We start from the raw sequence: 26,504 nt of genomic DNA, 5'->3' as shown, positions 1-26,504 counted from the left end.
TACGGTAGCAGCTTGTTAGCAGTAAACATGGTTCATCTGTGTGTTTGTGGCTCCATCGTCCTGTAGACTTGTCCAAATATCGCTTGGTGGAGAATAAATGGGTGAAGCTTATCCACTTGGAAGAGGGCGGAGTTTGTGACTTTTAGCAACTTGGAGCTTGTTGATTCAGGCATTATGCCCTGCCCCTCTGGCTTATAGTAGCCGCTTGTTAGCTGTAAACATTAAAATAAAAAAAAATTAAAATAAATATCAATAACATTAACAATGTGCAAATTGAATAGAACTGTGGATATTAATAGAGGCAGTATAAACATTAACACTGCAGCTACTCGATATAATAACAGCAGGAATATTAACAAATGTCCAATATGAAGAGGAGCAATTTAGTTCAGCTGATCTATGAGATAGATGAAACTAGACAGGTGTCCTCTGGTTACCTGTTTAAAAGTCTAAAGGCTGAGGGAAAGGAGGAGTCCCTTAATCTGGAGGTCCTGCATTTCACACTCCTGTACCTCTGTCCTGAGGGTAGGAGTGTGAACAGTCCATGTTGGGGATGGGTGGGGTCTTTAAGGATGGAGGCAGCTCTCCTGTGGTCTTCAGCGAGGGCAGTGGAGTCCTGATGATCTTCTCAGCAGTCTTCACCACTCTCTGCAGATGTTTGCGGTCCCTGATGGTAGTGCTGCCATACCACACGGTGATGCGGTTTGTCAAAACACTCTCAATAACACAGCTGTAGAAGTTGATGAGAATCTTAATAGGTATGCCACACTTCCTCAGCCTCCTCAGGAAGTACAGCTGCTGTTGTGCCTTCTTAACCAGCTGGGTGGTGTTGAGCGTCCATGTGAGGTCCTCGCTGACCCCCAGGTATTTCAAGTTGCTCACCCTCTCCACTTCAAGCTCTCGGATGAACAGTGGCTGATGAGTTCTCCTTTCCTTCCTCATGTCCACGATCATCTCCTTTGTCTTGTCTGTGTTGAGGGTGAGGTTGTCGTCTTCACACCATGTCACATTCGCACTCGTACGTAGAATAAAAAAAGTTCAGGGCGGTTCCTTCAGTGTAAACTTTTCACACAGCGCTACCATCTGAATCTTATCAGTTTACTTCTGTTGGTATTTTCACTAACACACTTGAACATGTATTGGAGGAAGTGAGTGCATTGAGGCTCAGATCTCCTGCAGCCAACAACAACAGCTCTCAGAGCGCAGAGGTGGAGGAGTGGAACAGGAGGAAACAGAGCCGGCCTGGGAGAGAACCTGCTCCTCCATCCACCAGGGTGTAGACTGGCATTTTCCAGATTTCCTTCCCTCGCTCATGTTCTCTCTCTCTCTCTCTCTCTCTCTCTCTCTGTCTGTCTGTCTGTCTGTCTCTCACTTTTTCTCTCTCTCTGTTTGTCTCTCTCTCTCTCTCTCTCTCTCTCTCTCTCTCACACACACACACACACAGTGTTTTTAGCTCTGTGCTTGCTCTAAAGGTAAAGGATGTGTGTGTGTGTGTGTGTGTGTGTGTGTGTAAGCTGTTGAACATGGAACCGTTGGAAGCGTATCACTGTGGAAAGTTTGGCAGCCGTAGCGCGAAAGAGAAACAGAGGAAGAGTGAGCGCTGTAGTCAGTTAGGTTTTTAAAGCCGTCACTATTATCGGTTTATGTTACGAGCGTGAGCACAGGGTCCAGGAAAACTCTCACTCCATGACTTTCATTTCTCATTAACGGATAAACGATAATGCAGTCAATTTTATTTTGAACAATTAAAGCAGCGGTTTGTTGGTTTATGGTTGTCATTGCACCCTGTAGTGAAGTCAATTAATTATCGTTCTTTTCAGTTTCTGCTTCACAACCTAATCTAAAATAATATAACAGCATGACATAACGGCATAAGGTAACATAACGACAGGTAATGATGCCATAATATGACGAAACCTACAATAATGTAACATAACGTAACATAACAACAGGGCATAACATTATAACATAGTGTAACCTAAAATAATGTAACACAACAGCATGGCATAATGGCTCTGCAAAAACAGAAGCAACACGATCAATATAAATAGAGGAAATAATAATAATGGCTCATTAGGAACATGTGAGTAGAGATAGGGAGGGGCTAATAATTAGGCAGGGCAAACACGTGAAAACACGAAACAAGAAAACCCGCTGCCGGGAAGCCCCCTAGTGTTCTGGCAGGGAAATGTCCAAACATCCTGACACAGTGTGTTATAACATAACCGTAACATAACAGTATGACATTACATAACCTATATATATATAATAACGTAATATAACAGCAGGCTGTAAAAAAATATCTAACATGACCCAAAAGTGACGTCATATATAAGAGAACTTTATATAAAGTGGTTAAGTAACACAACACAAGTAAGTAAATTAAAAATACCAGACCTTGCAGTAATATGTTATTAGTGCATACTAGGGAGTGTGTGATGCTACACAATCCCCATAACAATCCCTTCAACTATTTCTACCCACTAATGAGGCTCATGGCACATCCAGCGCTGACACAACCTCCGGAAACATTACTTAACACGCAAACCTAATCCTGTCTGAATCGCAAGCGAGCCCACAGAATTAAATCTGACAGTCCGATCTAATGAGCTGAAAAGACTTAGCCGCCTACAGGAGGATAAACGCTAGTGCCAGGTGGCGACTGTGATCTGCCCTCCGCTCTCTGCAAGTCAGAATTTCCCTCTCCTGAAGGCAGGGGAAAAATAACGAGCGTGTCTGTAAACCAAATGAAAGAAAAGGAAAGTATAGACAGAGTTTTCCATGTGAAAGCCGCCGCAGCAGCAGCAGCAGCAGGAGGAGGTGGAGGAGGTGGAGGGATTAACAGTGTGTGTGTAAGTTAGCCTCGAGCGCTGTAGAAACAGCTGGACTCCGGTGTCATCATCACAGCAGCAGGTTGTCCCGTGTGCTGCTTATAAATGTCCTGAACACACATCGGAAAGCACAGCTCCGTCTTCCCACACACACACACACACACACACACACATGCCATGAGCATGAGCTCCCAATAATGTAGGTTTGAGTGAGTGCAGATGCTTTCTAACTGGCAGCAGGTGTCCACTCTGAGTCACTTACCAGCAGAGATAATGAGGCCTATAACAGAGCGTTTCAGCTGCCAGCGCCGCTCCCTGCTCCACTATTCAGCTTTATTTCTCTCACTACTCACTGTATAAGAAGAAGAAGAGGGCAAGAAGCCTTAATTATCACCACACATACATTACGGAACAGGGGAATTCTTTTCTTCACGGCTGAGGAAGTTGGGGTCAGAGCACAGGGGCAGCTATGATACAGTGCCCCTGGAGCAGGGAGGGCTAAGGGCATTGCTCAATTGCTTAACAGTGGAGCTTGCTGGTGCTGGGGCTTGAACCCTGATCCTCTAATCAACAACCCAGAGGCTTAACCACTTGAACACATGCTACACATCCAGCTAGTAAACTGCAAATGTTCACACATACATAGGCTTACAGATCACTAAGAGCTGATGCCGACTTACAGCGTTGAAAAACAGGATGTAGGCGTGTCCAGATCAAACTATAATATAAAATAAAAATAAACTATAAAAAGAAAATAGAGTGCTCATGATTCATGGATCCGTTTCCAGAGCACACACTCCTTCTCTTTCACCCTCTGTGATATGATGCAGATTTACACCGCTGAATTTTATAAACAGACGCCAAAGCTCCCTCAGAATGTTTCAGTTTACTGCCAGAACACCAATTTGGAAAGCTCCGTCCGTATTTTTTTCCCCCTTTGTACCAACAATTGTTTAAAATCATCATCCTATGCAAAACATCCTGGTCACTGCTTAGAATCTGTGAAAATTCTTTCTAAAAAGCAGCTGCTGGAACTTAAATCTTTCCCATCAGTGATTCAGAAGCGATATTTGCCCAGATGTTCTTGGTTCATTCTGTGTTCACAGCTCCCTCTCTGTCTCCTGTCTCTATCTGTAATGGTGTCGTGTCCTCAAACACACTGACACACTGCAGGTGATCGCTTATGAGGACCCGTGCTGCAGGATGGTAAATGAGGACCTGGTATTGATATTTATTTAATGTTCCAGATTATTCTTTCTATAACACACACAACAGGTTTTGTAGATTCAGGCAGTGAAAGTGTAGGAGGGTATTTAATAATTTGGGTATTTTTTAGAACAGAAGAAAATGTTAAGAATTAGAAAATGCGATAAAATGCAGGATGTTCTCCAGTGCACTCGTGATATCCAACAATCCTTACAGTCATTCTGGAAGTCTGAAATTGTTATTACACAATTTTGGTCCTCTGTGCATTCAAACTACAATGTGGGAAGAAAATAGAAAGCTTCGTGTTTTATCCTGACGTCTAATTGTATCAGAGTTATTATACCCTGATCAGGCATAACACTGTGAGCAGTGAGAGGTGACGGGAATAAGACTGATGATCTCCTCATCATGGCACCTGTTAGTGGGTGGGATATATTAGACAGCAAGTCAACATTTTGTCCTCAAAGTTGATGTTAGAAGCAGGAAAAATGGACAAGAGTAAGGATTTGAGTGAGTTTGACGAAGGGACGAATTGTGATGGCTAGACCACTGGATCAGAGCATCTCCAAAACTGCAGCTCTTGTGGGGTGTTCCCGGTCTGCAGTGGTCAGTATCTATCAAAAGTGAACCGGCGACAGACTCATGGGCGGTCAAGGCTCATTGATGCACGTGGGGAGAGAAGGCTGGCCCATGTGATCCGATCCAACAGACGAGCTACTGTTGATCAGATTGCTGAAGAAGTTAATGCTGGTTCTGATAGAAAGGGGTCAGAATACACAGTGCAGGACGGGTCAGCAAAAGGGGGACCAACACAATATTAGGCAGGTGGTCATAATGTTATGCCTGATCGGTGTAGTTATTATGGACTTATTATAATTATTATTACAATATTATATATATATATATATATATATAATATTAATTTCTAGTGATTGTTGATAAAAATCTGATGATAGATTACAGACATTAACAATAATAAAAATAGACTGTAAATAGCATACAAAAAGGAAACAAGCTAAAGTAAAATTAAATGGACACACATTGTGCATTTATTTATTTGTTTATTTATTTATTCATTCATGCATTCATTTGTTTGTTTGTTTAATATTCTATATTTTATTTATTGATATTTAATTTGTTGTTGTTCTTTGTTGATGAAACGGACAGTGATGTTAGCTCCGCCCCTCAGCTCCTTTCGTTCTTGCCTGTACTGATTGAGATCCATCCATTTTTCTAATCTCTCTCTCTCTCGCTCTCCAACCCCCCAACTCCCCCCCCCCCTGTATCTCTCTCTCTCTTTCTCTCTCTCTCTCTCTCTCTCTCTCTCTCTCTCTCTTTCTCTCTGGTTGTCTGCAGCCTCCTGATAACGGACCACCTCCTTTGCCCAGTTCCTCTCTTCCTGAGGGTTACTACGAGGAAGCCGTGCCTCTGGGTCCTGGGAAAGCTCCAGAATACATCACCTCCCGTGAGAACACACACAGAACTCTGAACACACGCTTTGAAAAAAAAATAAAAAATCACAGCCCACAGTGCACAGTGTTTTCCTATTTCCCCACATGCCTCTAAACATCACGTTTTGATCAGGAGTATGCAGTTACATGTGGCACGTGAACAAACGGCCGTATCACCCAGCACAGCAGGATCTGATTTCTATCTGGCTTCTATTCTCTCGTCTCAGAGTACGACTCGGACGCCATGAGTAGCTCGTACGAGTCGTATGACGAGGAAGAGGAGGATGGGAAGGGACAGAAGATGCGGCATCAGTGGCCCTCGGAGGAGGCGTCTATGGATTTAGTGAAGGATGCACGCATCTGCGCTTTCCTCCTGCGCAAGAAACGATTCGGACAATGGAGCAAGCTGCTCTGCGTCATCAAGGACAATAAACTCCTCGTAAGCATATGGTGTATATAAAATTAATAATCCTTTTTAAAAAATAGAAAACATCCCTAACTCTCTCTCTCCCTCCCTCTCTCTCTCTCTCCTTCCCTCTCTCTCTCTCTCTCTCTCTCTCTCTCTCTCTCTCTCTCTCTCTCTCTTTGTGTCTCAGTGCTATAAGTCATCTAAAGACCAGACCCCCCAGATGGAACTCCTCCTGTCCGGCTGCAGTGTCACTCACATCCCCAAAGACAGCAAGAAGAAAAAACATGAGCTGAAGATCGTCCACCAGGGGGCAGACGCTCTGGTGCTCGCAGTGCACAGCAAAGAGCAGGCTGAAGAGTGGCTGAAGGTAAAGGCACTGTAGATATAACCAGGGAAACTGAGACCTTAAAATCATACACAGAATAATAAACACACAGAATAATAAACAATAAACACACAGAATAATAAATACACAGAATAATAAACAATAAACACACAGAATAATAAATACACAGAATAATAAACAATAAACACACAGAATAATAAACACACAGAATAATAAATACACAGAATAATAAATACACAGAATAATAAATACACAGAATAATAAATACACAGAATAATAAACAATAAACACACAGAATAATAAACACACAGAATAATAAACAATAAACACACAGAATAATAAACACACAGAATAATAAATACACAGAATAATAAATACACAGAATAATAAATACACAGAATAATAAACAATAAACACACAGAATAATAAACACACAGAATAATAAACAATAAACACACAGAATAATAAACACACAGAATAATAAATACACAGAATAATAAACAATAAACACACAGAATGATAAACAATAAACACAGAATAATAAACAAACAGAATAATAAATACACAGAATAATAAATACACAGAATAATAAACAATAAACACACAGAATGATAAACAATAAACACAGAATAATAAACAAACAGAATAATAAATACACAGAATAATAAATACACAGAATAATAAACAATAAACACACAGAATAATAAATACACAGAATAATAAACACACAGAATAATAAACAATAAACACACAGAATGATAAACAATAAACACAGAATAATAAACAAACAGAATAATAAATACACAGAATAATAAACAATAAACACACAGAATAATAAATACACAGAATAATAAATACACAGAATAATAAACAATAAACACACAGAATAATAAATACACAGAATAATAAATACACAGAATAATAAACAATAAACACACAGAATGATAAACAATAAATACACAGAATAATAAATACACAGAATAATAAACAATAAACACACAGAATGATAAACAATAAACACACAGAATGATAAACAATAAACACACAGAGTGATAAACAATAAACATACAGAATAATAAATACACAGAATAGTAAACAATAAACACAGAATAATAAACACACAGAATAATAAATACACAGAATAGTAAACAATAAACACACAGAATAATAAACAAACAGAATAATAAATACACAGAATAATAAACAATAAACACACTGAATGATAAACACACAGAATAATAAATACAGAGAATGATAAACAATAAACACAGAATAATAAACACACAGAATGATAAACAATAAACACAGAATAATAAACACACAGAATAATAAATACACAGAATAGTAAACAATAAACACACAGAATAATAAACAAACAGAATAATACACAAAATAATAAACAATAAATACACAGAATAGTAAACAATAAACACAGAATAATAAACAAACAGAATAATAAATACACAGAATAATAAACAATAAACACACAGAATAGTAAACACACAGAATAATAAACAGCAGGTTTGGGCACCCTCACCACGCACCATGTAGTTGATTATTTTCCTGAAACTGCACCTCCCCCTGCACGTGTTCTTCATCCTACACTACACAACAATTTGTCAACAAGGTCAACATTTTATTTATTAAAGAACGCTACAGCGTTTGTCTGCTTAACTTTGCGTAACATCTGCAGAGCCAGCTCTCCGTGGGTGTACTGGGCATTACTGCGATGAAGCCGAGTCTGTTCCTCATCTGCGTGTGGTAATGAGGGTGTGTTTATTGACCTGTGGGTGTGAAAGCCTGCCTTGGCACCATCTGTGTTTAGGAACAGCGATACTTTGTGTATTGAAAGCATACTGGAGCAATAAACGTCAGGGTTTTTTATCCCACAATCCCACATAAATCCATCCCACACCCGTCCTGTCTATCACGTTTCATTTTACACGCCATCAGTGAAGACACGCACGTTCTCTCCACATCGTTAGCGGCGTAATGTGTGAGGGAATACACTCCACGTGTGTGTGAGATGTATTAGAGCTCACTTTTTCTTCTCCACCCTTCCTTTACTGTCGCTCTCCATCTCTTTTGCAATGCGCTAGAACATAACCGCTTTCATATGACGAGGAGTGTTAGCAGTCCGGCGGGAAACGTTCCTCAGTCTTTAACAATGGACTTCACGCAGAAGTGAAGTAAGCTCCTCTCTCCATTCCACCGCCGCTAGCTTCGGGACTTTATTCAAGCTGCATCCCAGTAATTATTAGCTAACATCCTGTTTATGGAAAATGTTAGCCTTATTGGTAAATTTGTTCCAGGACTAATTCTCTTGTTAGATGTTTTTTTTCTTTTCCTGGTTCAGCATTTTGTTCTGTCTACAGCTCCTCTGATCCTGCTATTTGGTCAGGCTAGGACATGGAGGTCCTGGCTTTCTTCTTCTTCTTCTTCTTCTTCTTCTCCTCTCTCTCTCTCTCTTTTCCTTTCCCTGTCACCTGTCTCTCCTCTGGCTGATGTGGTAAGACATTGCTGTGTGTGTGTGTGTGTGTGTGTTTGCTGTGCTTCAGCTATACAGACATGCCGAGTCAGAGCTGTGTGGATGTCTGCTTCTGCACCTTGCTTTGGTTTGCCTGTTAGTGTGTGTGTGTGTGTGTGTGTGTTAATGAATATTTCGACATGTATCACTGCTGTTGCTAAATATTGATGGGTCCCAAAGCTTCAGCCATGGTTACATAATCCATTCTGCAAGTCCCCTTGAATGAGCTGTTGCTATGGAAACGATAACACACATCAACCTTGATGGTGCTGTGGCACAAAATATCGCAAAGAGACATTTATTCCTGTCTAATAACATTTCTTCTTATGTCTATTAGCAAAATCTATCTCAAGCTTTTAATTTCGCTCCCTTTTCCTTTAGACTAAACACTGGAGTGTGTATTGAGTCGTTGAAAAAAGCTCAACGTCTCAGAAACACCACAACCAATCAGGACAAAGGGGGCGTGTAAATCACCGGTAAATGGAAGAAACACTATTACGTCCCGCATCTTTCCTTTATATCACGTGTCAAACACAAGACATTTACACACTACCCAGAATTCACAAAACGTTGATCACGGCCCTTTGATCAACCCTTTATTGGTTTCCGTGACCTTTTAAAAAGTTTTGTGGAGGTCTGGAGTTTTTTTCCTCATGAAGGGCAAGATTCCAGTAAATTGTTTACTGTCCTGGTAAACAGCACAAAATTATAAGAAGAAGAAGAAAAAAGAAGAAGACTGTCACACACAACCCAGTTTACTGTGGTTAGTTGTTTTGATTTTATTCACTGATACACTTTGTCCTGTAGAGGACAATAATGAATCAGTAGCTCAGTTGTCCTGTGGGCGGAGCTATTTTCATTTGATCACAGCGTCATTGATGCGTCAGGATTCATGCTGCATTGCACGTAACTTGGAACTCGGAAGTTGAACTCATTCTCAAGTGCATCCGTGCATTAGAGCTTTAAAGTACACTATATTGCCAAAAGTTTTGGGACGTCTGCCTTTACATGCACATGAATGTAATATGGAGTTGCCCCGCCCTTTGCAGCTATAACAGCTTCAACACTTCTGGGAAGGCTGTTCACAAGGTTTAGGAGTGTGGTTATGGGAATTTTTGACCATTCCTCTAGAAGTGCATTTGTGAGGTCAGGCACTGATGTTGGACGAGAAGGTCTGGCTCACAGTCTCCGCTCTAATTCATCCCATAGGTGTTCGTTGGGGTTGAGGTCAGGATTCAGTGTTACAGATTTCACATATAATTGCACACTGGTTAATGTAAATGAAATACTTTGATATACAGTATTTTGTCATTTAAAGATGAAGAAGTCCTTCTGTGTTTGCTCTTCATGCTGTGAACATCATGAAGCTGATTGGACGTCACTTGCTGAACCCTGGGTTAAGGAGACCCTCCTGACCCTCCTGAGTTGAGAGAATGTCTGTATTGTTTCTGGCTTTGATTGTATGAAGTGATGTGGTGTGGATTTATACCTGAATGTGTCATTCATGCGGACTGCAGCGAGAGCACTGATGCATGGAACAGCTCTGACTGCATGAAGTGTCACCGCTGTGTGCTGCATGGTGGAATGAAGCTTTTATAGAATCATGAATGAGTCTGTGAAATTTGTTACTCGTGTGATTTTACCTTGTCCACCCCAGAAACATTTTTGGGCACAAGTAGTCAATTATTTGAATTGTTGTGAAGTGAAATAGTAAGGAATGGGGGGAAAAAATCATACTTTTAAAAATCCCTAAAAAAGTTATTATTAAAACTCAAAAGTCATCATTTAAATTCTCAAAATTTATTATTAAAAGACTCCAAATTCAATATTTGAAATCTCTACATTTATTATTGAACTTCTAAAATTCAGTTCTAAAAGAAAATCTCTTAAAAATTCATTAATTTTTTTTATTAATAAACACCTTAAAATTAATGAATTTAAGCTTCTAAGTTCTTCTTTAAAATCCCGGTCATCATTATAAAAAAAATCTCAAAATTGTTTTAATATATTAAACCCTCAAAATTTAATAATTAATTTAATAAAAAAACTCAATAATTCATTAATTCATTATAAAAGACCTTAAAATTCATTATTTAAAAACACAATTAGGAATAAAGTTACCTTTTACACTGAATAATAATAATAACAATAATACATTATTAATAATTAAAGTAATAAATAATTATTATTCAATATTATTAATAATAATAAATTATTATTATTGTTATTATTATGATTATTATTATTATTATTATTTACTTGTTTATTTTTCATTACATTGGTGTAATGAAAAACCAGTAACCAGCCCAAATATAGCCGGGGTGCCAATGTTTTAGTCCTTTGTGACGACACTGGGGGTGTTAATGTTGGATAAGGTGTGTGTGTTTGTGTGTGTGTGTGTGTGTGTGTGTGTGTTACAGCTCCTAAGTGTGTGTTTTGTTTTCTGTATAAGGTGATGAGAGAGGTGTGTGCTAACGGGAACGGAGCAGTGGACTCTGATGGAGCCATGTCTGGATCTTCCTTTAACAAAGCCGAGCTGGAAAAGGTAAAGTCCGAAAAAACAAATCGATTGTTTATTATTTATCATTTATTAGTGTGTGTGTGGGTATGTGTGTGTGTGTGAGAGAGAGAGAGAGAGAGAGAGAGACAGAGACAGAGAGTTCTATGGCTCTTTTAATACCTTTAATTACACACAACATTTACACTGGCACTGTGTGCCAAAGCCATAATTATACACACTTAATAGCAAACAGATGTTCATTAGTCTTTTCTCTGTTAAAAATAATACTCATGTAATAAATCCAGACATGTGACGAGGGTCTCGAGCCACAAGAACAGTTTCAGTATGTCTTTACATCGATTAAACTCATCCCTGAAGCTTTCCTGGAGCCATGAAGATTTGGGTTGATATGTGGTCAGTGTGAAGAACATACCATGGGATCGTTATTTTGTAGTATGTTGTAATGTTTTGTATTATTTTGAAAAGTTTTAAGGTTTGTAGTTTGTTGTAAAGTTTGTTAGTGTACTGTAAAGGTGTCATGGTTTTGTGGTATGTGGTAAAGTTGTGAAAATTTGCAACATGAATATAAAGTTTGTTGAAAAATTTTGTGGTACATGCTCAAATTGCCACAGTTTTGTAATTTGTTGTAAAGTTCTCGGTTTTGTAATTTGTTGTAAAGTTTGGTAGTACATTGTAAAGGTGTCTTGTAGTTTGTTGTAAAGTTTGGTAGTACATTGTAAAGGTGTCTTGTAGTTTGTTGTAAAGTTTGGTAGTACATTGTAAAGGTGTCTTGTAGTTTGTTGTAAAGTTTGGTAGTACATTGTAAAGGTGTCTTGTAGTTTGTTGTAAAGTTTGGTAGTACATTGTAAAGGTGTCTTGTAGTTTGTTGTGAAGTTTGGTAGTACATTGTAAAGGTGTCTTGTAGTTTGTTGTAAAGTTTGGTAGTACATTGTAAAGGTGTCTTGTAGTTTGTTGTAAAGTTTGGTAGTACATTGTAAAGGTGTCTTGTAGTTTGTTGTAAAGTTTGGTAGTACATTGTAAAGGTGTCACAGTTTTGTAGTTTGTTGTAAAGTTTGGTAGTACATTGTAAAGGTGTCTTGTAGTTTGTTGTAAAGTTTGGTAGTACATTGTAAAGGTGTCACAGTTTTGTAGTTTGTTGTAAAGTTTGGTAGTACATTGTAAAGGTGTCACAGTTTTGTAGTTTGTTGTAAAGTTTGGTAGTACATTGTAAAGGTGTCACAGTTTTGTAGTTTGTTGTAAAGTTTGGTAGTACATTGTAAAGGTGTCACAGTTTTGTAGTTTGTTGTAAAGTTTGGTAGTACATTGTAAAGGTGTCACAGTTTTGTAGTTTGTTGTAAAGTTTGGTAGTACATTGTAAAGGTGTCACAGTTTTGTAGTTTGTTGTAAAGTTTGGTAGTACATTGTAAAGGTGTCATGATTTTGTAGTTTGTTTTAATTTAAAGTTGACCGTTTGTTGTCAAGGTTTGTATTATTTAATATTGTCTAAAGGTCTTGGTTTTGTAATATGTTATAAATTTTGCTAGTAGGTTGAAAAGTTTTCAAGGTTTTATAGTTGGTTGTAATGTGAAGTTCATTGTTTGTTGTCAAGGCTTCCAAAGTGAATTGTAAAGGTGTCATGGTTTTGTGGTATGTGGTAAAGTTTTATATTTCTATAGCTTATTTATACAGCCTTCATATAAATTGTTGCACCAACATTTGTTCTTTGATTTCTCATCTGTATATTCACTCGTTGTAACTGAAACAGGCTGCATATTTTGGATCTTAATCTGTTGTTTTACATTTATGGACTTTTGCAGAAGTTGTCCTGTGACAGACCGAGTTCTGATGGAGAGCCCAGTCATGAAAACGGAATCTCAGATGGAAAAGAGACAGGTAAACTTTAGAACTCATTTCAAAACTAGATTCTAAGAATAGATATAATAGATTACATAACTTTACAACATGATTACTATAATAGATTACAAAACTTTGTTATAGAATATTACAACATACTACAAAACATTACAGCTTTACAACATCCTACAAAATCTTACAGCATACTACATGACATTACAGTATACTACACAATTTCTACGACATGCTACAGAACATTACAACTTTGACATTGTATAAAATTTTACAACTTTACAACATCTTACACTGTCTCACAATATACCACATAACTTTACAGTATACTACAGAATGTTGCAACTTTACAGTATACTACAAAAACTTTACAGAATGTTGCAACTTTACAGTATACTACAAAAACTTTACAGAATGTTGCAACTTTACAGTATACTACAAAAACTTTACAACATACTACAAACCATGACAACTTTATGACATACTATAAAACTTCACAACTTTACAACATCCTACATAATCTTACAAAATACTACATAACTTCAGTATACTACTTTACAGAACTTTACAGTATGCTACAAAAACTTTACAACATGCTAAAAACGACATACTATGTTTTGTTTGAAAACTTTACAACATCCTACAAAATCTTATAAGCTACAAAATCTTACAACTTTCACAACATTCAAACTTTAAAGCATTAAAACTTTACAGCATGCTACTTTACGACTTTTTACAACTTTACACAAAGTATACAGTAGTAAAGACATAACCGGTCCGTACAAACATCAGATAGGAGAATTAGTCTGTGTGTGTGTGTGTGTGTGTGTGGGTGGGTGGGCCTGCAAGTGACATCATTAGAAAATAACCACAGAGCGGAAAATATTGACCTAAACGGCCAAAAATAAAATTTTACCGTTAGCTGTTGACTGTAGAAGCGTGCTGTCTGAAAAAATGATGTTAGAAGTAACCAGTTTAATGTCATTTACAGCCCAGAGTTAAGCAAAAGCCCCGAAATTCTTAAGTCCCTGAGCCACTTTACGGCCTGTCTCCTGAGTGAAATACGTACAAGCTGATTTTGACGAAGTCCATGTTCGTTTGACGTCGACGGTACCTCGGTCCGAGCGACGCCAAAGACAAGAGCAGGGGATGATCTTTAAATGAGATAATTTGATTCTTTTTATCCAGCCTTCGCTCAGGCGAGGATTAAACCTCTGTCTGCTTCAGGCTTGTGGAATTTCAGCCTGTGGACTTTGGGGAAGAATTGTCTAATGGGGATGAATTCCAGTGCAGTTAGATTTGTGCAGCTAGCATGATTTGTGGGATTGATTTTCTTGTCTCCTAGCCACAAACCGATATTAATGCGCTATTATTTTTAAAGTGAACACAGATGAGTGAAGGGGATGGATCAAAAACCAACCAGGAACCATGTCTTGTTTTTTACTTTTTCTTTTTTTCCCCCTAGATGTGGTTACTGTTTTAAATTTATTTATTATTTTAATTTCTGAATATAAAACTGACCAGGACCCAGGAGCTGGACTGAACACCTAGAAGCTGGTAGTCATTTTAACATTAACTACCCAGAGGAACCTTAACCTCATCATCCATGCTTATCTAATCTCGCGTCTGGGAGCGTAATGACTGCTCCAGATGTGCCTACGTCGCACCGGTTGCCCCGACACCGCCCTCGAAAAGAAGAAGGACGAGGAGGAGGCATAAAGAAACAGCTCGCCGCATGGATTCATTCAATTAACCACATTCTTTCCAGCTCGTGCAACTGCTCGGACTACGTGGAATCAAATTAGTCTGATCGCCGAATTTTTTCCTCGTGTTCAAACAGAGAGAAATGCAATAGAAGTCATATAAAAGAAGCTGAATTGCTTTCGCATCTGCGTCTCTGGTTTCTGCCCTCGGGCCTGGATCTACTGTAGCAGGATCAGCGCACACATGAGCTTAGCTTTAATTAAAGAAGTCGCCAGCACAGATGTAATCTTCTTCAGCCAAACGTCTCAATGGTTTTCGTGGCCTGTCTTCTTCTTCTTCTTCTTCTTTATTTCTGTATATGTGCACTCTCTCCACCCTTCTTCATATATGTGCACTCTGTCCATGTCTCTTTTTCTCTCAGGACACATTTTCTTTAAAGTGCTACACTCATCAGTTAAATCCTGGATTCTGATTGGTCAGAAGGTGTTGATTAATGTTCAGGTTTATAAACGTTAATGCCTAGTGTCATCGTTTCTATAGTAACAGCTTCTTCACAGAGAGTTTTAACGATCTAATATTACATAAACGTGTGTGTAACTCTTGATATGATGAAGTTTTCTTCATAACGTAAGTGAGAGAAGGAACTAAATTGTGTCTCAGACTAAAAAAACACTGACCTATCTATAAACCTATAAAAACGGCTGTGTTTTAATATATAATATGTGTAATTTTTGGCAAATTGTTGTGGTATAAAAGGAATAAATAACCCTTGCTGTAACAGGAGAATAATCGCTCTTGAAGTGGACTGTATCTCTGCTTCATCATTCCACCCAGTTGTTGATTATTTTCCTTTAACAGCATGACAAGGAGTGTGTTATCCTTGATACAGAAAATACAGCATATACAGAATACACAGAAATGATATTTAATTTTCACACCTTTACATTTTCTTTCAAGCGTTTTTCCTCATTTTGATCATCAGGCATCTAAATCACCCAGACATTTCTTTTTTGTGACATTGTTTATTGTCTAAAATGCTAAATAAAATTAACATTTTAATTATTGTATTTGTAGCACTATTTGTAGCACTTTGTACACTGTTTATCTCACACATTCATCCTGTGCTTTGGGAGGTTCCTCTGGGTTCCTCTGGGTTTCTCCTCCAGTCCAAAGACATGCAATATAGGCTGATTGGCATCTCTAAACTGTTCAGTGTGTGTGTGTGTGTGTGTTGTGATGGTGTCCTGGGATGACTTGGCACCCATCATCATTCAGGGATTTTCAGATTATCTTGTAATATACACTCTATTGCCAAAAGTATTGGGACACCCCTCCAAATCATTGAATTCAGGTGTTGTTTTTCAGGTGTTGGGCTCGGCCCCTTAGTTCCAGTGAAAGGAACTCTTAATGCTTCAGCTTCATACCAAGACATTTTGGACAATTTCATGCTCCCAACTTTGTGGGAACAGTTTGGGGATGACCCCTTCCTGTTCCAACATGACTGTACACCAGTGAGCAAAGCAAGGTCCATAAAGACATGACGGGTCAACTCCATATTACATTCATGTGCATGTAAACGCAGGCGTCACAAAACTTTTGGCACTGTAGTGTATTTATATAATAATATATAATGCACTTCAGGTGCACATAAATCTGTTTTTTTTTTGACAGCTAAAGGAAAGAAGAACTCTAAGACTGAGCAGAAAGGCACGGTGGGGAAGGTGGCAGGGAAGAAGATCACTAAGATCATCAGCCTGGGGAAGAAGAAGCCATCCACGGATGAACAGACCTCATCGGCAGAGGAGGACGTCCCCACCAGCGGTAAGACCAGGGGATGAGGTTAGGATGTAATGTAATGATGATGATGATGATGGGAGTGTAGACAGGATGAAGATACGGATTGAGGGACAGATCAGAGGCAAACATCTAATAACTTCAGGTTCATTTTAATTAGCAGCTAGTTTACAGGAACTTGTGTGGTAGATGAATGATAGAATTAAACCCTAATAATAATCTAATTAAACAAGAACATGAACATTTTGTCCTCAAAGTTGATGTTAGAAGCAGGAAAAATGGACATTTGTGATGGCTAGATCACTGGATCAGAGCATCTCCAAAACTGCAGCTCTTGTGGGGTGTTCCCGGTCTGCAGTGGTCAGTATCTATCAAAAGTGGTCCAAGGAAGGAACAGTGGTGAACCGGGTCATGAGCGACCAAAGGCTCATGGATGCACGTGGGGAGTGAAGGCTGGCCCGTGTGATCCGATCCAACAGACGAGCTACTGTTGCTCAGACTGATGAAGAAGTTAATGCTGGTTCTGATAGAAAGGGGTCAGAATACACAGTGCAGGACGGGTCAGCAAAAGGGGGACCAACACAATATTAGGCAGGTGGTCATAATGTTATGGCTGTTTCATGTATACTGTATAGTACACTGTTGTCTGTGATTTCTGGGTAGGCGGGGCATGCTGTCTATCTATAGCCAATCATGAGCACATCTGTGAGTTCATGTATACAGAAAATGGCGAATAATGCTCTCTTTCCTCTGAGTGTTACTCCATTCTCTGATACAACACAAGCAGCAGCTCACTAATAAACAATAAGACGTGTTTGGCTCGATTCATATGTCTTGGATGAAGCAGATGATTTGCTTTGCTTTGATTCTCCTCAGTTGATGTTACATGATAGAGTGAAAAAAAAACTGAAACTTAAATTAGCAAGGATAGCTGCAAAAAATTATAATAATGATTTGGGTAACAACCTGGCTGTGTGATGGAAAAAAAACAAATGCTGCCAGTTCTGATGTTCACTGTGTGTGAAACATCATTATGTAACCCATTTTAAATCCTAATTGACCTGAACTGACCTCTTGCCATGTGCTTATTTTCTCCTTCTCCGTCACCGGCAGGATATCTGAACGTGCTGTCCAACAACCGCTGGAGAGAGCGATGGTGTCGGCTGAAGGATAACCAGCTGTTGCTGCATAAGGACCGGGAGGATCTGAAGACCCACATGGCCTCACTGCCCCTGCGTGGGTGTGAGGTCATCCCCGGGCTGGACTCCAAACACCCGTTTGCTTTTAGGCTGCTGAGGAACGGACAGGAAGTGGCTGTGCTGGAGGTGGGAGCTCTGGTATATCTGTGAATTGCCCTGTTGATGATTTATAAGGGCTGACTTTAACTCTGTGTGTGTGTTAGGCATCGTCCTCTGAGAGCATGGGTCGGTGGTTGGGGGTGTTACTGGCGGAGACGGGCTCTACAACAGACCCTGCCACTCTACACTACGACTACATCGATGTAGAAACCACCGCAAATGTCATCCAGCTGGCCAAGCAGTCCTTCTGGTGAGGAGTCAGGAATCTGACCTGCCTCTCTGCGTCTTTTATTTATTATATTCTATATCATATATATCATATATACAGTATATTGTCTAGTGTTAATATTTGGAAACAAAACATGGGGGCACAAACTTTTGCACCCAGTGTCTGTCGATGTCTGAGAGCTTTCATTATAACACTGTTGAACATCATGGTGTTGTTTGCTCCCAGTTTCACCAGTAAGCGTGCCATTTCCCCAAACCCGTACCTGGATAACCCTCTGAACGGCTACGCTCGGCCCTCGGGCGTGGCTCTACACTACGATGACGTTCCCTGCATTAACGGATCGGTATGGTTTCACACACACGTACGTCTGATTCTTTCTTCCCTCTCACACACACACACACACACACACACACACACCATGATTGTCTGCTCTTCTCTCACACTTCTTTTTCTTTTAATTTCCTTTCGTCTTTCTCTCCTTTGCTCTCTCTCTCTCTCTCTCTCTCTCTCTCTCTCTCTTTCTCTTTTCTCTCTCTCTTCTTTCTCTGTCCACTCTCTCCTTTCTTCTCTTTTCCAAACTTTCCTTTCCTTTCCTTTCTCCTTGATCTCATTCTCCCCATCATCTTATTCTCTCCTTTTTTCTCTTCTGACACTTCCCTCACTCTCTCTCTTTCTCTCTCTTCACTCTCTTCTCTCTCCTTTGTCCTATCCTCTCTCTCTTCTCTTTCTCTCTTCTTTCTCCCATTTTCAACTCTCTTTCTTTTCTTCTCTCCCCAATCTCTATCCTTTTTTCCTCCCCCTCTCTCTCTTTTCTCTCCTTGTTTGTTTTCACCACACACTCTTCTCTCTCTGTCCACTCTGCCACTTTCATATTTTTTCCTTTCACTCTCTCTCATCTCTCTCTCTCTCTTTCTCTTGTCTTTCCCTTTCCTCTCCCATACTCTTTTTCTCTTCTCACTTTCTTCTCTCTCTCCTTTCTCCTCTCTCTCTCTCTCTCTCTCTCTCTCTCTCTCTCTCCCTCTCCTCTCTCCTCTCTCCTCTCCTCTTCTTGCTTACCTCAGAAGGACCCACATCTCGGTTCTCTTGAGGCGCACTATGAGAACGCTGAGCTTTACGAGAACATGCCTTCCCCTAAAGCAGAGACTTGCTCTTCGTCCAAACTGAGCTGGCCTCCTGCTTCCTCTGGCCATTACAAAACACCTGTCTCTTCTTCCTCAGCTTCCTCTTCCTCCTCTCAGGTGACTAACTCAGACTCAGTGCTGTATAACACTCTCAAACCTTTTCCTCTGCACCTAATTAAATCCTCTTCCTGAATCCTTATCTGAGAATGGTGATCTATTTACTAAACACTAACTCTGGGTGGGCGGGGCATACTCTCTCTGTCCCTGTCAATCAAAATCCTACTTACCAATTATGGGCATCTGTGAGCTCCTTAAATTCCTTTAAATAATCACGTTACATAGAGTTTTGATAAAATTACAGATTTGTAGTGATTCAGAGTGTGTTCCTGCCTCGAACCCTGTCTTCTACGATATACCAAGGATTCATTCATTTATTTGTCTTCCCTGAGGCAGTGGATCCTGGAGTCTATCCCAGGAGTGAGGCAGGAATACACCTTGAGTATATACACACAGGGAGGAACAATAAATCACTTCTGCAGATTTATATATTTAACTACATTTATAGATGTGAATAGTTTTGATGAGGGGTGTGCAAACTTTTGCACCTATTATATTTATAGAGCTTGTATTAATTACACTTAATTGCTGACTCATAACACTTTTGAACGATCGCTTATAGTGTGTGTGTGTGTGTGTGTGTGTGTGTGTGTGTGTTTATCCTGTCAACAGATGAAGGGAAAGAAAGCCACGACTGTCAACGGTTTAGCTGCCAAACAGAAGCTGGATAAGAACCAACCCAAAAAGGCCAACGGAACCAATGGCTCAGCTCCGGTCAAACGCAACAATTCGAGTAAGAGAACCGTGTCCCTGGACATTTAGCGTTCACTCGTCCTGAGCAGACTCCATGTCTGTGCACACGACCCCACTTAATTCAACCCACCGCTTCTTTCTAGGAAAGCCTGTGCAGAAGAATGATAATTGCTCTTGTGGGTTGATGTTGTCAGGCGTAACGCTGCTTAGTAAACTCGCTCACCCCGAACTGACCGCCAGAGACGGGCACTGAGTCCACATACATCCACATCCACACAAACACTCACCACTCGTTTATCAAGACCATTCCTCTCATAAAAATGATGATGTTCCCTGTGTTAACGGATCGGTACGGTTTCACACACATCTACGTATGATTCTCTCTCTCTCTCTCTCTCTCTCTCTCTCTCTCTCACACCCACACACACACCATTGTCTGCTCTCCTCTTAAACTCCTTTTTCTTTTTCTTTTCTTTCCTCTTTCTCTCCATTGCTCTCTCTCTCTCTCTCTCTCTCTCTCTCTCTCTCTCTCTCCTTTTCTCTCTCCTTGCACTCTTTTCTCTCTCCTCTTTCTCTGTCCCCTCTCCCCTTTGTCTCTTTTCCAAATTAACCTTTCCTTTCCTTTCCTTTCCTTTCCTTTCCTTTCCTTTCTCCTTCATCTCTATTCTCATTCTCCCCCATCCTATGATGCTCTCCTTTTTTCTCTCCCCACACTTCCCTCACTCTCTCTCTCTCTTTCTCTCTCCACACTTTTTCCTTTCCTTTCCTCACCTCATTCTCTTCTCTCTCTCTTCTTCTCTCTCCCCGCCTGTCATCTTTCTCTCTTCTCTTTTCCTCTCCTCTTTCTTCTTTCTCCTCTCTCCTACTCCATACTCTCGCCCTTTTTCTTTTCTCTTCTTTCTCTCAATTTCAACCCTCTTCCTTTCCTTGCTCCTCAATCTCTATCCTTTTTCCTCTCTCTCTCTCTCTCTCTCTCTCTCTCTCTCTGTCCACTCTGCCACTGTTTCTCTCCCTTGTCTCCCTCTTGTCTCTCCCACTCCTCTCCCATATTCTTTCTTCTTCTCACTCTCTGCTCTCTCTTTTCTCTCTCTCTCTCTCTCTCTCTCTCTCTGTCCACTCTGCCACTGTTTCTCTCCCTTGTCTCCCTCTTGTCTCTCCCACTCCTCTCCCATATTCTTTCTTCTTCTCACTCTCTGCTCTCTCTTTTCTCTCTCTCTCTCTTCTCTCTCTCTCTCTCTCTCTCTCTCTCTCCTCCCATCCTCTTTCTCTCTTCTCTGTCCTTTTTCCCTTTTTCTCTCTCTCACACACACACACACACAAACACTCACCACTGTTAACAGGCCATGTTTATGAAGACAATTCCTCTTGTAAAAATTCTCAGACATCCTGTAAAGAATTTAACTCTAATCAACTCCTTTTTAGTTCTGGGGTTGTTGGTTGTTGTTTTTTTATCCTTCCTGACCAATCAGGTCACAGGCTGTGAGGCAAGAGAGGAAAACAAACATGGAGGACAAAGTGCTGGTTGTTACTACATTATTATTACTAAGCATTTCAGCAACAATTTCACCACAGAAATAATAAATATTGGACATTTTTTAATCAGTATAAATAACTGAATGATGTTCAGGCTGTGAGTCTGATCTAAAATGACTCTGTTTAGCTTTCAGTGTGTTTTAGACGTGTGTTTCTCCCTCTGATGGAGAACCTTACGCAGAATTTTACTGGTTAAAGATCAGATTTGAGATCACTGCTTTTTAGATGAACAAACACTCAGAGCATCTCAGAGAGCAGGAATGGGTTTGAGATCAACATTTACTCTGAAGATACAAACATTTCTGTGGGGAAAAATAACCATTTATGTTTATTTGGATCTTTTCTATGAATATATTGCCCCTAGTAGTCTAAAGAAAAACAGAAATAATACAAATGATTAAAATCCTGAGTGTCTGGTTTCATATGAGCTTCATATTAACCTCCACTGTGGAGTGAGACAGGACAAAGACACTCAGTCATCAACATGGACAGAAGAAAAAACAGGAGCAGACTCGGATTTTTGGCGTCTTTAAAGCATTACACGTCAGATCTCCCCATATTAAATTCCATTTTGACGTAAAAGCGAGTTTTAGAGGATAGAAGATCTGGAGGTCTGAGTTTTAAGTGTCATGCTGATTGTTTTCCCTGCGTAGGTGTGGATCAGTATAAATACGGGAAGAACCGAGTGGAAGCGGACGCTAAGAGGCTCCAGGCGAAAGAGGAAGAGCTGATGAAAAGAAAGCAGGAGATCCGTAACCGTCTCACACAGCTGAAGAAAGACAGGAGAGATCTGCGCACAGCCGTCGAGAACAGCACCGGTGAGGAGAACGACGCCCACATCACGACTGGACATGAAAAACAAACAAACAAACAAACAAACAAATAAATAAATAGATTAATGAAGTATTATTAATAATAATAATTATTATTATTATTATTTTATAGTTATTAATAATTTATTTTATTATTATTATTATTATTATTATTAAAATACTAAATTCTTTTTATATTTACATTTATTTATTACTATAATAATATTTATTTTATTTTATTTTATATAAGATTGTGCCCTTTATAGTTAACTAAAAGTTAGAAACTAATTTTCAGCATTTTGTGGATCTCATTTTACGAACTCTTTAACTTTTATTACTATTGAAAAATCACAATACAAACCGATTCTGGTACATCTGGCGCCACCTAGAGGTACTGACGTGTCATTACATTTGCAGCTAATCTAGACTGTGTCCTGATGGCAGAATGTAGTGGCTGTGTATCAGGAATGTAGAAAATGAACTGCTTGTATCTGTTGTATAAATTGGAGTGCTCTCTCTCTCTCTCTCTCTCTCTCTCTGTGTGTGTGTGTGTGTTGTGTGTGTGTGTGTTGTGTGTGTGTGTGTGTAGGTAAGCGCTCTCAGGCTTCACTGACAGAGCGGCTGAAGAAAGTGGAGGACGAGTGTAAGCTGAAAGAGGAGGAGCGAGTGAACTTGGAGCTGGAGTTGACGGAGGTGAAGGAGAGTCTAAAGAAAGCTTTAAGTGGAGGAGTGACCCTCGGACTGACCATCGAACCCAAGACCAGCAGCTCCAGTCCACAGGTCTGTGCTGGAGACACCAGAGAGCACATAGAGTTAATATTTTCTAACACTAGATATAATTAGTGAAAACTCTGGATCGTAGGATTTCAGCTGTAAGTGTGTATATGTGATGTGTGTGTGTGCGTGTGTGTGTGTGTGAAGTCTCCAGTGTCGGTCAGGCGTACAGTGGACAACTCGCCCATCTCCAGCTGTGACACCAGCGACACTGAGACCTGCTCACTGCCAGTCAACAGCGCCTCCTTACTGCGACGCCAAGTACCGCAGAAAAACCCTCCAGTACGAGGCCATGTGCTCAGGAAGGCCAAGGTCAGTTCTGTCACACACACACACACACACACACACACAAACACAATATATACAATATGCCCAAGAAATTACTTAACACATCCACATTTTTATCCTCTTTACTCATTGCAGTGCACATGCTCATGAATATTCATGAGTATGCAAATGAAAAAATTTATGTGTAGAAAATAAATAAATCCTTTAGATGAAGAAAGAAAAAAAATCTATAAATTATCCTGAAGGAAATATTAACATTACATCAACTGCTTTTAATCTAGGATAGGATTAAAAAAAAATTAAATGTTTTAAAAAATGATTATGCTTTTGTTTAATGTGAACTCTTTTTTTTTTACATTTGTATAATATAAATTTTTTTTTTAAAAGTAAATCGAAGCAGCTGCTTCTTATCAAACTTATAATTGTGTTATATATTTTTTAAAAATTGACTTTAATTTGAAGATTAATAAATTAATAGACAATATTAGAAAATATTTGAAAAACAACTCTAAGAAGGAAAAAGCGTCCCAATTATTTTTTTTAGAATTTTTTTTAAATAATGCCGATATTTTTATTTAGTGTATAGATTATTCACTTATTTAAAATAAATTACATCATTAACATTGCACAAAAAAATTAAACAAGAAAAAGAGGGGGGAAAAAAGTAGTTAAATTAATTTAATTTTAATAAATAAATACAATTTTATTATAAATATTAAACATTAAATGTTACAATCATGTCAGTTATATTTCAAATTTATTAATTTATTTTTTTATAATTTTATTTATTTATTGCAAATAAAAAAAAACATCGAATAAATATTTTCCTGGTGATATATCAGAAAAGAGTGCCGTAATTTATCGCAGTAACGATATTATATCGTCGTGTCGTCCGTCCTCGAGTTTTCAATCTGGTTTCCAAATGTTTGGATGTTTTCCAGAATTCCAACCACACTGAACTCATTGAACTCCTCCGACCGCATCCGGAGTTGTTTCCCAAATCCATGTGTTCAGGTCTCACTGCACACATCTCATTGTCTCACACTGCATCATTAATCCGTGTGTGTGTGTGTGTGTGTGTGTGTCTCTTGCAGGAATGGGAGATGAAATCCGGCACGTAAAGCTCTTCACTTTCAGCTTCCTTTTTTTTTTTTTGATTCTTATTGTTGTTGTTTTCCTGTTTGTTTGTATTTATTAAACTTTGCATACAGAAGAGATTGAGAACAAAGCGACTGAGAAGTAGAGACGAGGCGGAGGAAAACATCCGAGTGTGAGGTCAGGACGTGTGGACAGGAGCTCGCCGTCCTGCAGTGAGCGGAGATTAAACCGTTAAAGGGGTCAGAATCTGGCACAAACCTTATGTTTGTTTGTTTTTTGTTTTTGTTTTTGTTTTTGTTTTTTAATCTGACCCATCAGCGTTCGGCTAGAAACCATCCAACATTTTAAAGGAAAAAACAAAGAAGAAAAAAACATTTTGAAAGTATTTATTTGTAAATGTTTAAATGCAAGCCTCTCTCTCTGTGTTTGTGTTGATATTTAAAGCTTTTATACAGCATTTTATTTGGCCTCATGCCAGGTCTTGATTTTAATTTTTCTTTCTTTTTTATTTTTTGCTTTGCTTTTAAGGTTTTTTTGGGGGATTTTTTTTTTTGGTTAAAATGTAAAAACCATGTACCAACGAGAAGCTGAGCTTTCTGATCATTATGGTGTTGTTTAATTTAACCACGTGTATAATAGGGAAGGGGAAGAGAAGAGGCGAGGCGAGGCAGAGTGAAACAAGGAGCCGTTTGTAATCTTCCACATCCCCTTTAGAGCCTGTACATGTTACAGCTGCTTCAGTAAAGAGGGTCAGACGTAAGGAATAAACCATCATCTAGAGCGCTCTATTCCTCTTACACCACAGCGACGCCTTACAACAATGACTTCTGGAGATTTTTATCCGTTTATTGTTACATTTAATGCAGAGGAACCGACTCAGCTCCTGTTCTCACTGACGTTACAGCAGATACACACACTCCTCCCTTCACCGGTCTCTCTGTATCCTCTCTCTCTATTGAAATGAATACAGAAATTAAACCTGTCACGTTGCCAAAAAACCTGAAGCGTAAACTTCTCTGTCCTGAAGACGTCGGAAAACTTTAACTTAAAGCTTCACCTCTGACTGAAACGAAGCGCTGACACTGTAGGCTCCTCCCACAAACATTAAATAAACACTTTTCTCCTTAGTGTCAACGATTATACGCTTTTCTTTCTTAAATCTGTTTACTCTTGGGCTGAGACGAGCGGACGCCAGACGAGTCGTTACCATAGAAACGATAATGTTACATAAACCGTCTGTCCGGCCAATCAGAATGCAGCATTCAGCAGCGCTGTGGTTTAACCTCTCATCTCTGGCCCTCTATAGTGAAGCATTAAACGGGGGCGGAGCTAGATTCTGAGCCATGTGAAAAATAAGAACGTTAAACATCAGCAGCCTGGTCATTTTCTCGATGTATTAAAAGTTACAAACTGCCCCTTTAAACAGTATAAAAGCACAGCATGTGTTCCGCTGGGTCCTAGTTCGCTCTGCTCACGCTGTTGCCATGGAGACCAGCATTAAGACGGTGTCGCAGCCTCTGAAGTGTCCGTGTCGCCGTCCGATCCGAGAGCAGGATGTTAAGTATTTGGTGGTGTTGTGGTGTGTTTGTTTTTGTTTCACTGGTGCTGTCGAGTCCTCGCTCTTCCTCCTGAGGCTCTGAGGCTCGCGGCAACACTTGGTGCTTCGTATAGAAACAAATAATAAGCCTTTTTTTTTTCGAGACTACTGCCAGCGTACTCGCACCCGAGGCACATTTACTCTCACTGTCCATACGCAGCTTCGCATTTTTATTTAACAAACACATTTTAATCTGTTAAAGCTTGTGTAAATATCCTCCTGATTTGTTTCACTGATGTCAGTCCCGTGAGTCTGCAGTCCGCTCGCGTGAGAGGAAACGTCTAGCATCCGAGTCGTATCTGAGGAAACG

General features: G+C 39.4%; 1 protein-coding gene across 5 annotated transcripts in view; it reads left to right on the top strand.

Moving 5' to 3' along the window:
- The window catches only part of afap1 (actin filament associated protein 1), an 85,599-nt gene extending 59,305 nt beyond the window's left edge, over nucleotides 1-26,294 (top strand). For 2 of the 5 annotated variants that reach the window (XM_058406192.1, XM_058406190.1), the window contains exons 4-18: nucleotides 5,394-5,502; nucleotides 5,716-5,927; nucleotides 6,085-6,264; nucleotides 11,223-11,315; nucleotides 13,088-13,163; nucleotides 16,512-16,661; nucleotides 17,748-17,959; nucleotides 18,037-18,182; nucleotides 18,387-18,522; nucleotides 19,223-19,399; nucleotides 20,012-20,132; nucleotides 22,279-22,443; nucleotides 23,027-23,217; nucleotides 23,359-23,523; nucleotides 24,594-26,294. In XM_058406192.1, coding sequence (XP_058262175.1) covers nucleotides 5,394-5,502; nucleotides 5,716-5,927; nucleotides 6,085-6,264; nucleotides 11,223-11,315; nucleotides 13,088-13,163; nucleotides 16,512-16,661; nucleotides 17,748-17,959; nucleotides 18,037-18,182; nucleotides 18,387-18,522; nucleotides 19,223-19,399; nucleotides 20,012-20,132; nucleotides 22,279-22,443; nucleotides 23,027-23,217; nucleotides 23,359-23,523; nucleotides 24,594-24,620 — 2,160 coding nt within the window. In that variant the 3' untranslated portion in view covers nucleotides 24,621-26,294. The remainder of the gene's footprint in view (nucleotides 1-5,393; nucleotides 5,503-5,715; nucleotides 5,928-6,084; nucleotides 6,265-11,222; nucleotides 11,316-13,087; nucleotides 13,164-16,511; nucleotides 16,662-17,747; nucleotides 17,960-18,036; nucleotides 18,183-18,386; nucleotides 18,523-19,222; nucleotides 19,400-20,011; nucleotides 20,133-22,278; nucleotides 22,444-23,026; nucleotides 23,218-23,358; nucleotides 23,524-24,593) is intronic. The other 3 variants (XM_058406191.1, XM_058406194.1, XM_058406193.1) reach the window with 3 other exon arrangements.
- Nucleotides 26,295-26,504: the final 210 nt, after the last annotated feature.

This window comes from Hemibagrus wyckioides, linkage group LG13 (genome assembly GCF_019097595.1).
Source record: "Hemibagrus wyckioides isolate EC202008001 linkage group LG13, SWU_Hwy_1.0, whole genome shotgun sequence".
Taxonomy (NCBI): domain Eukaryota; kingdom Metazoa; phylum Chordata; class Actinopteri; order Siluriformes; family Bagridae; genus Hemibagrus; species Hemibagrus wyckioides.
The sequence above is the reverse complement of the archived record's forward strand: the minus strand, read 5'-3'. Positions and strand labels throughout refer to the sequence as shown.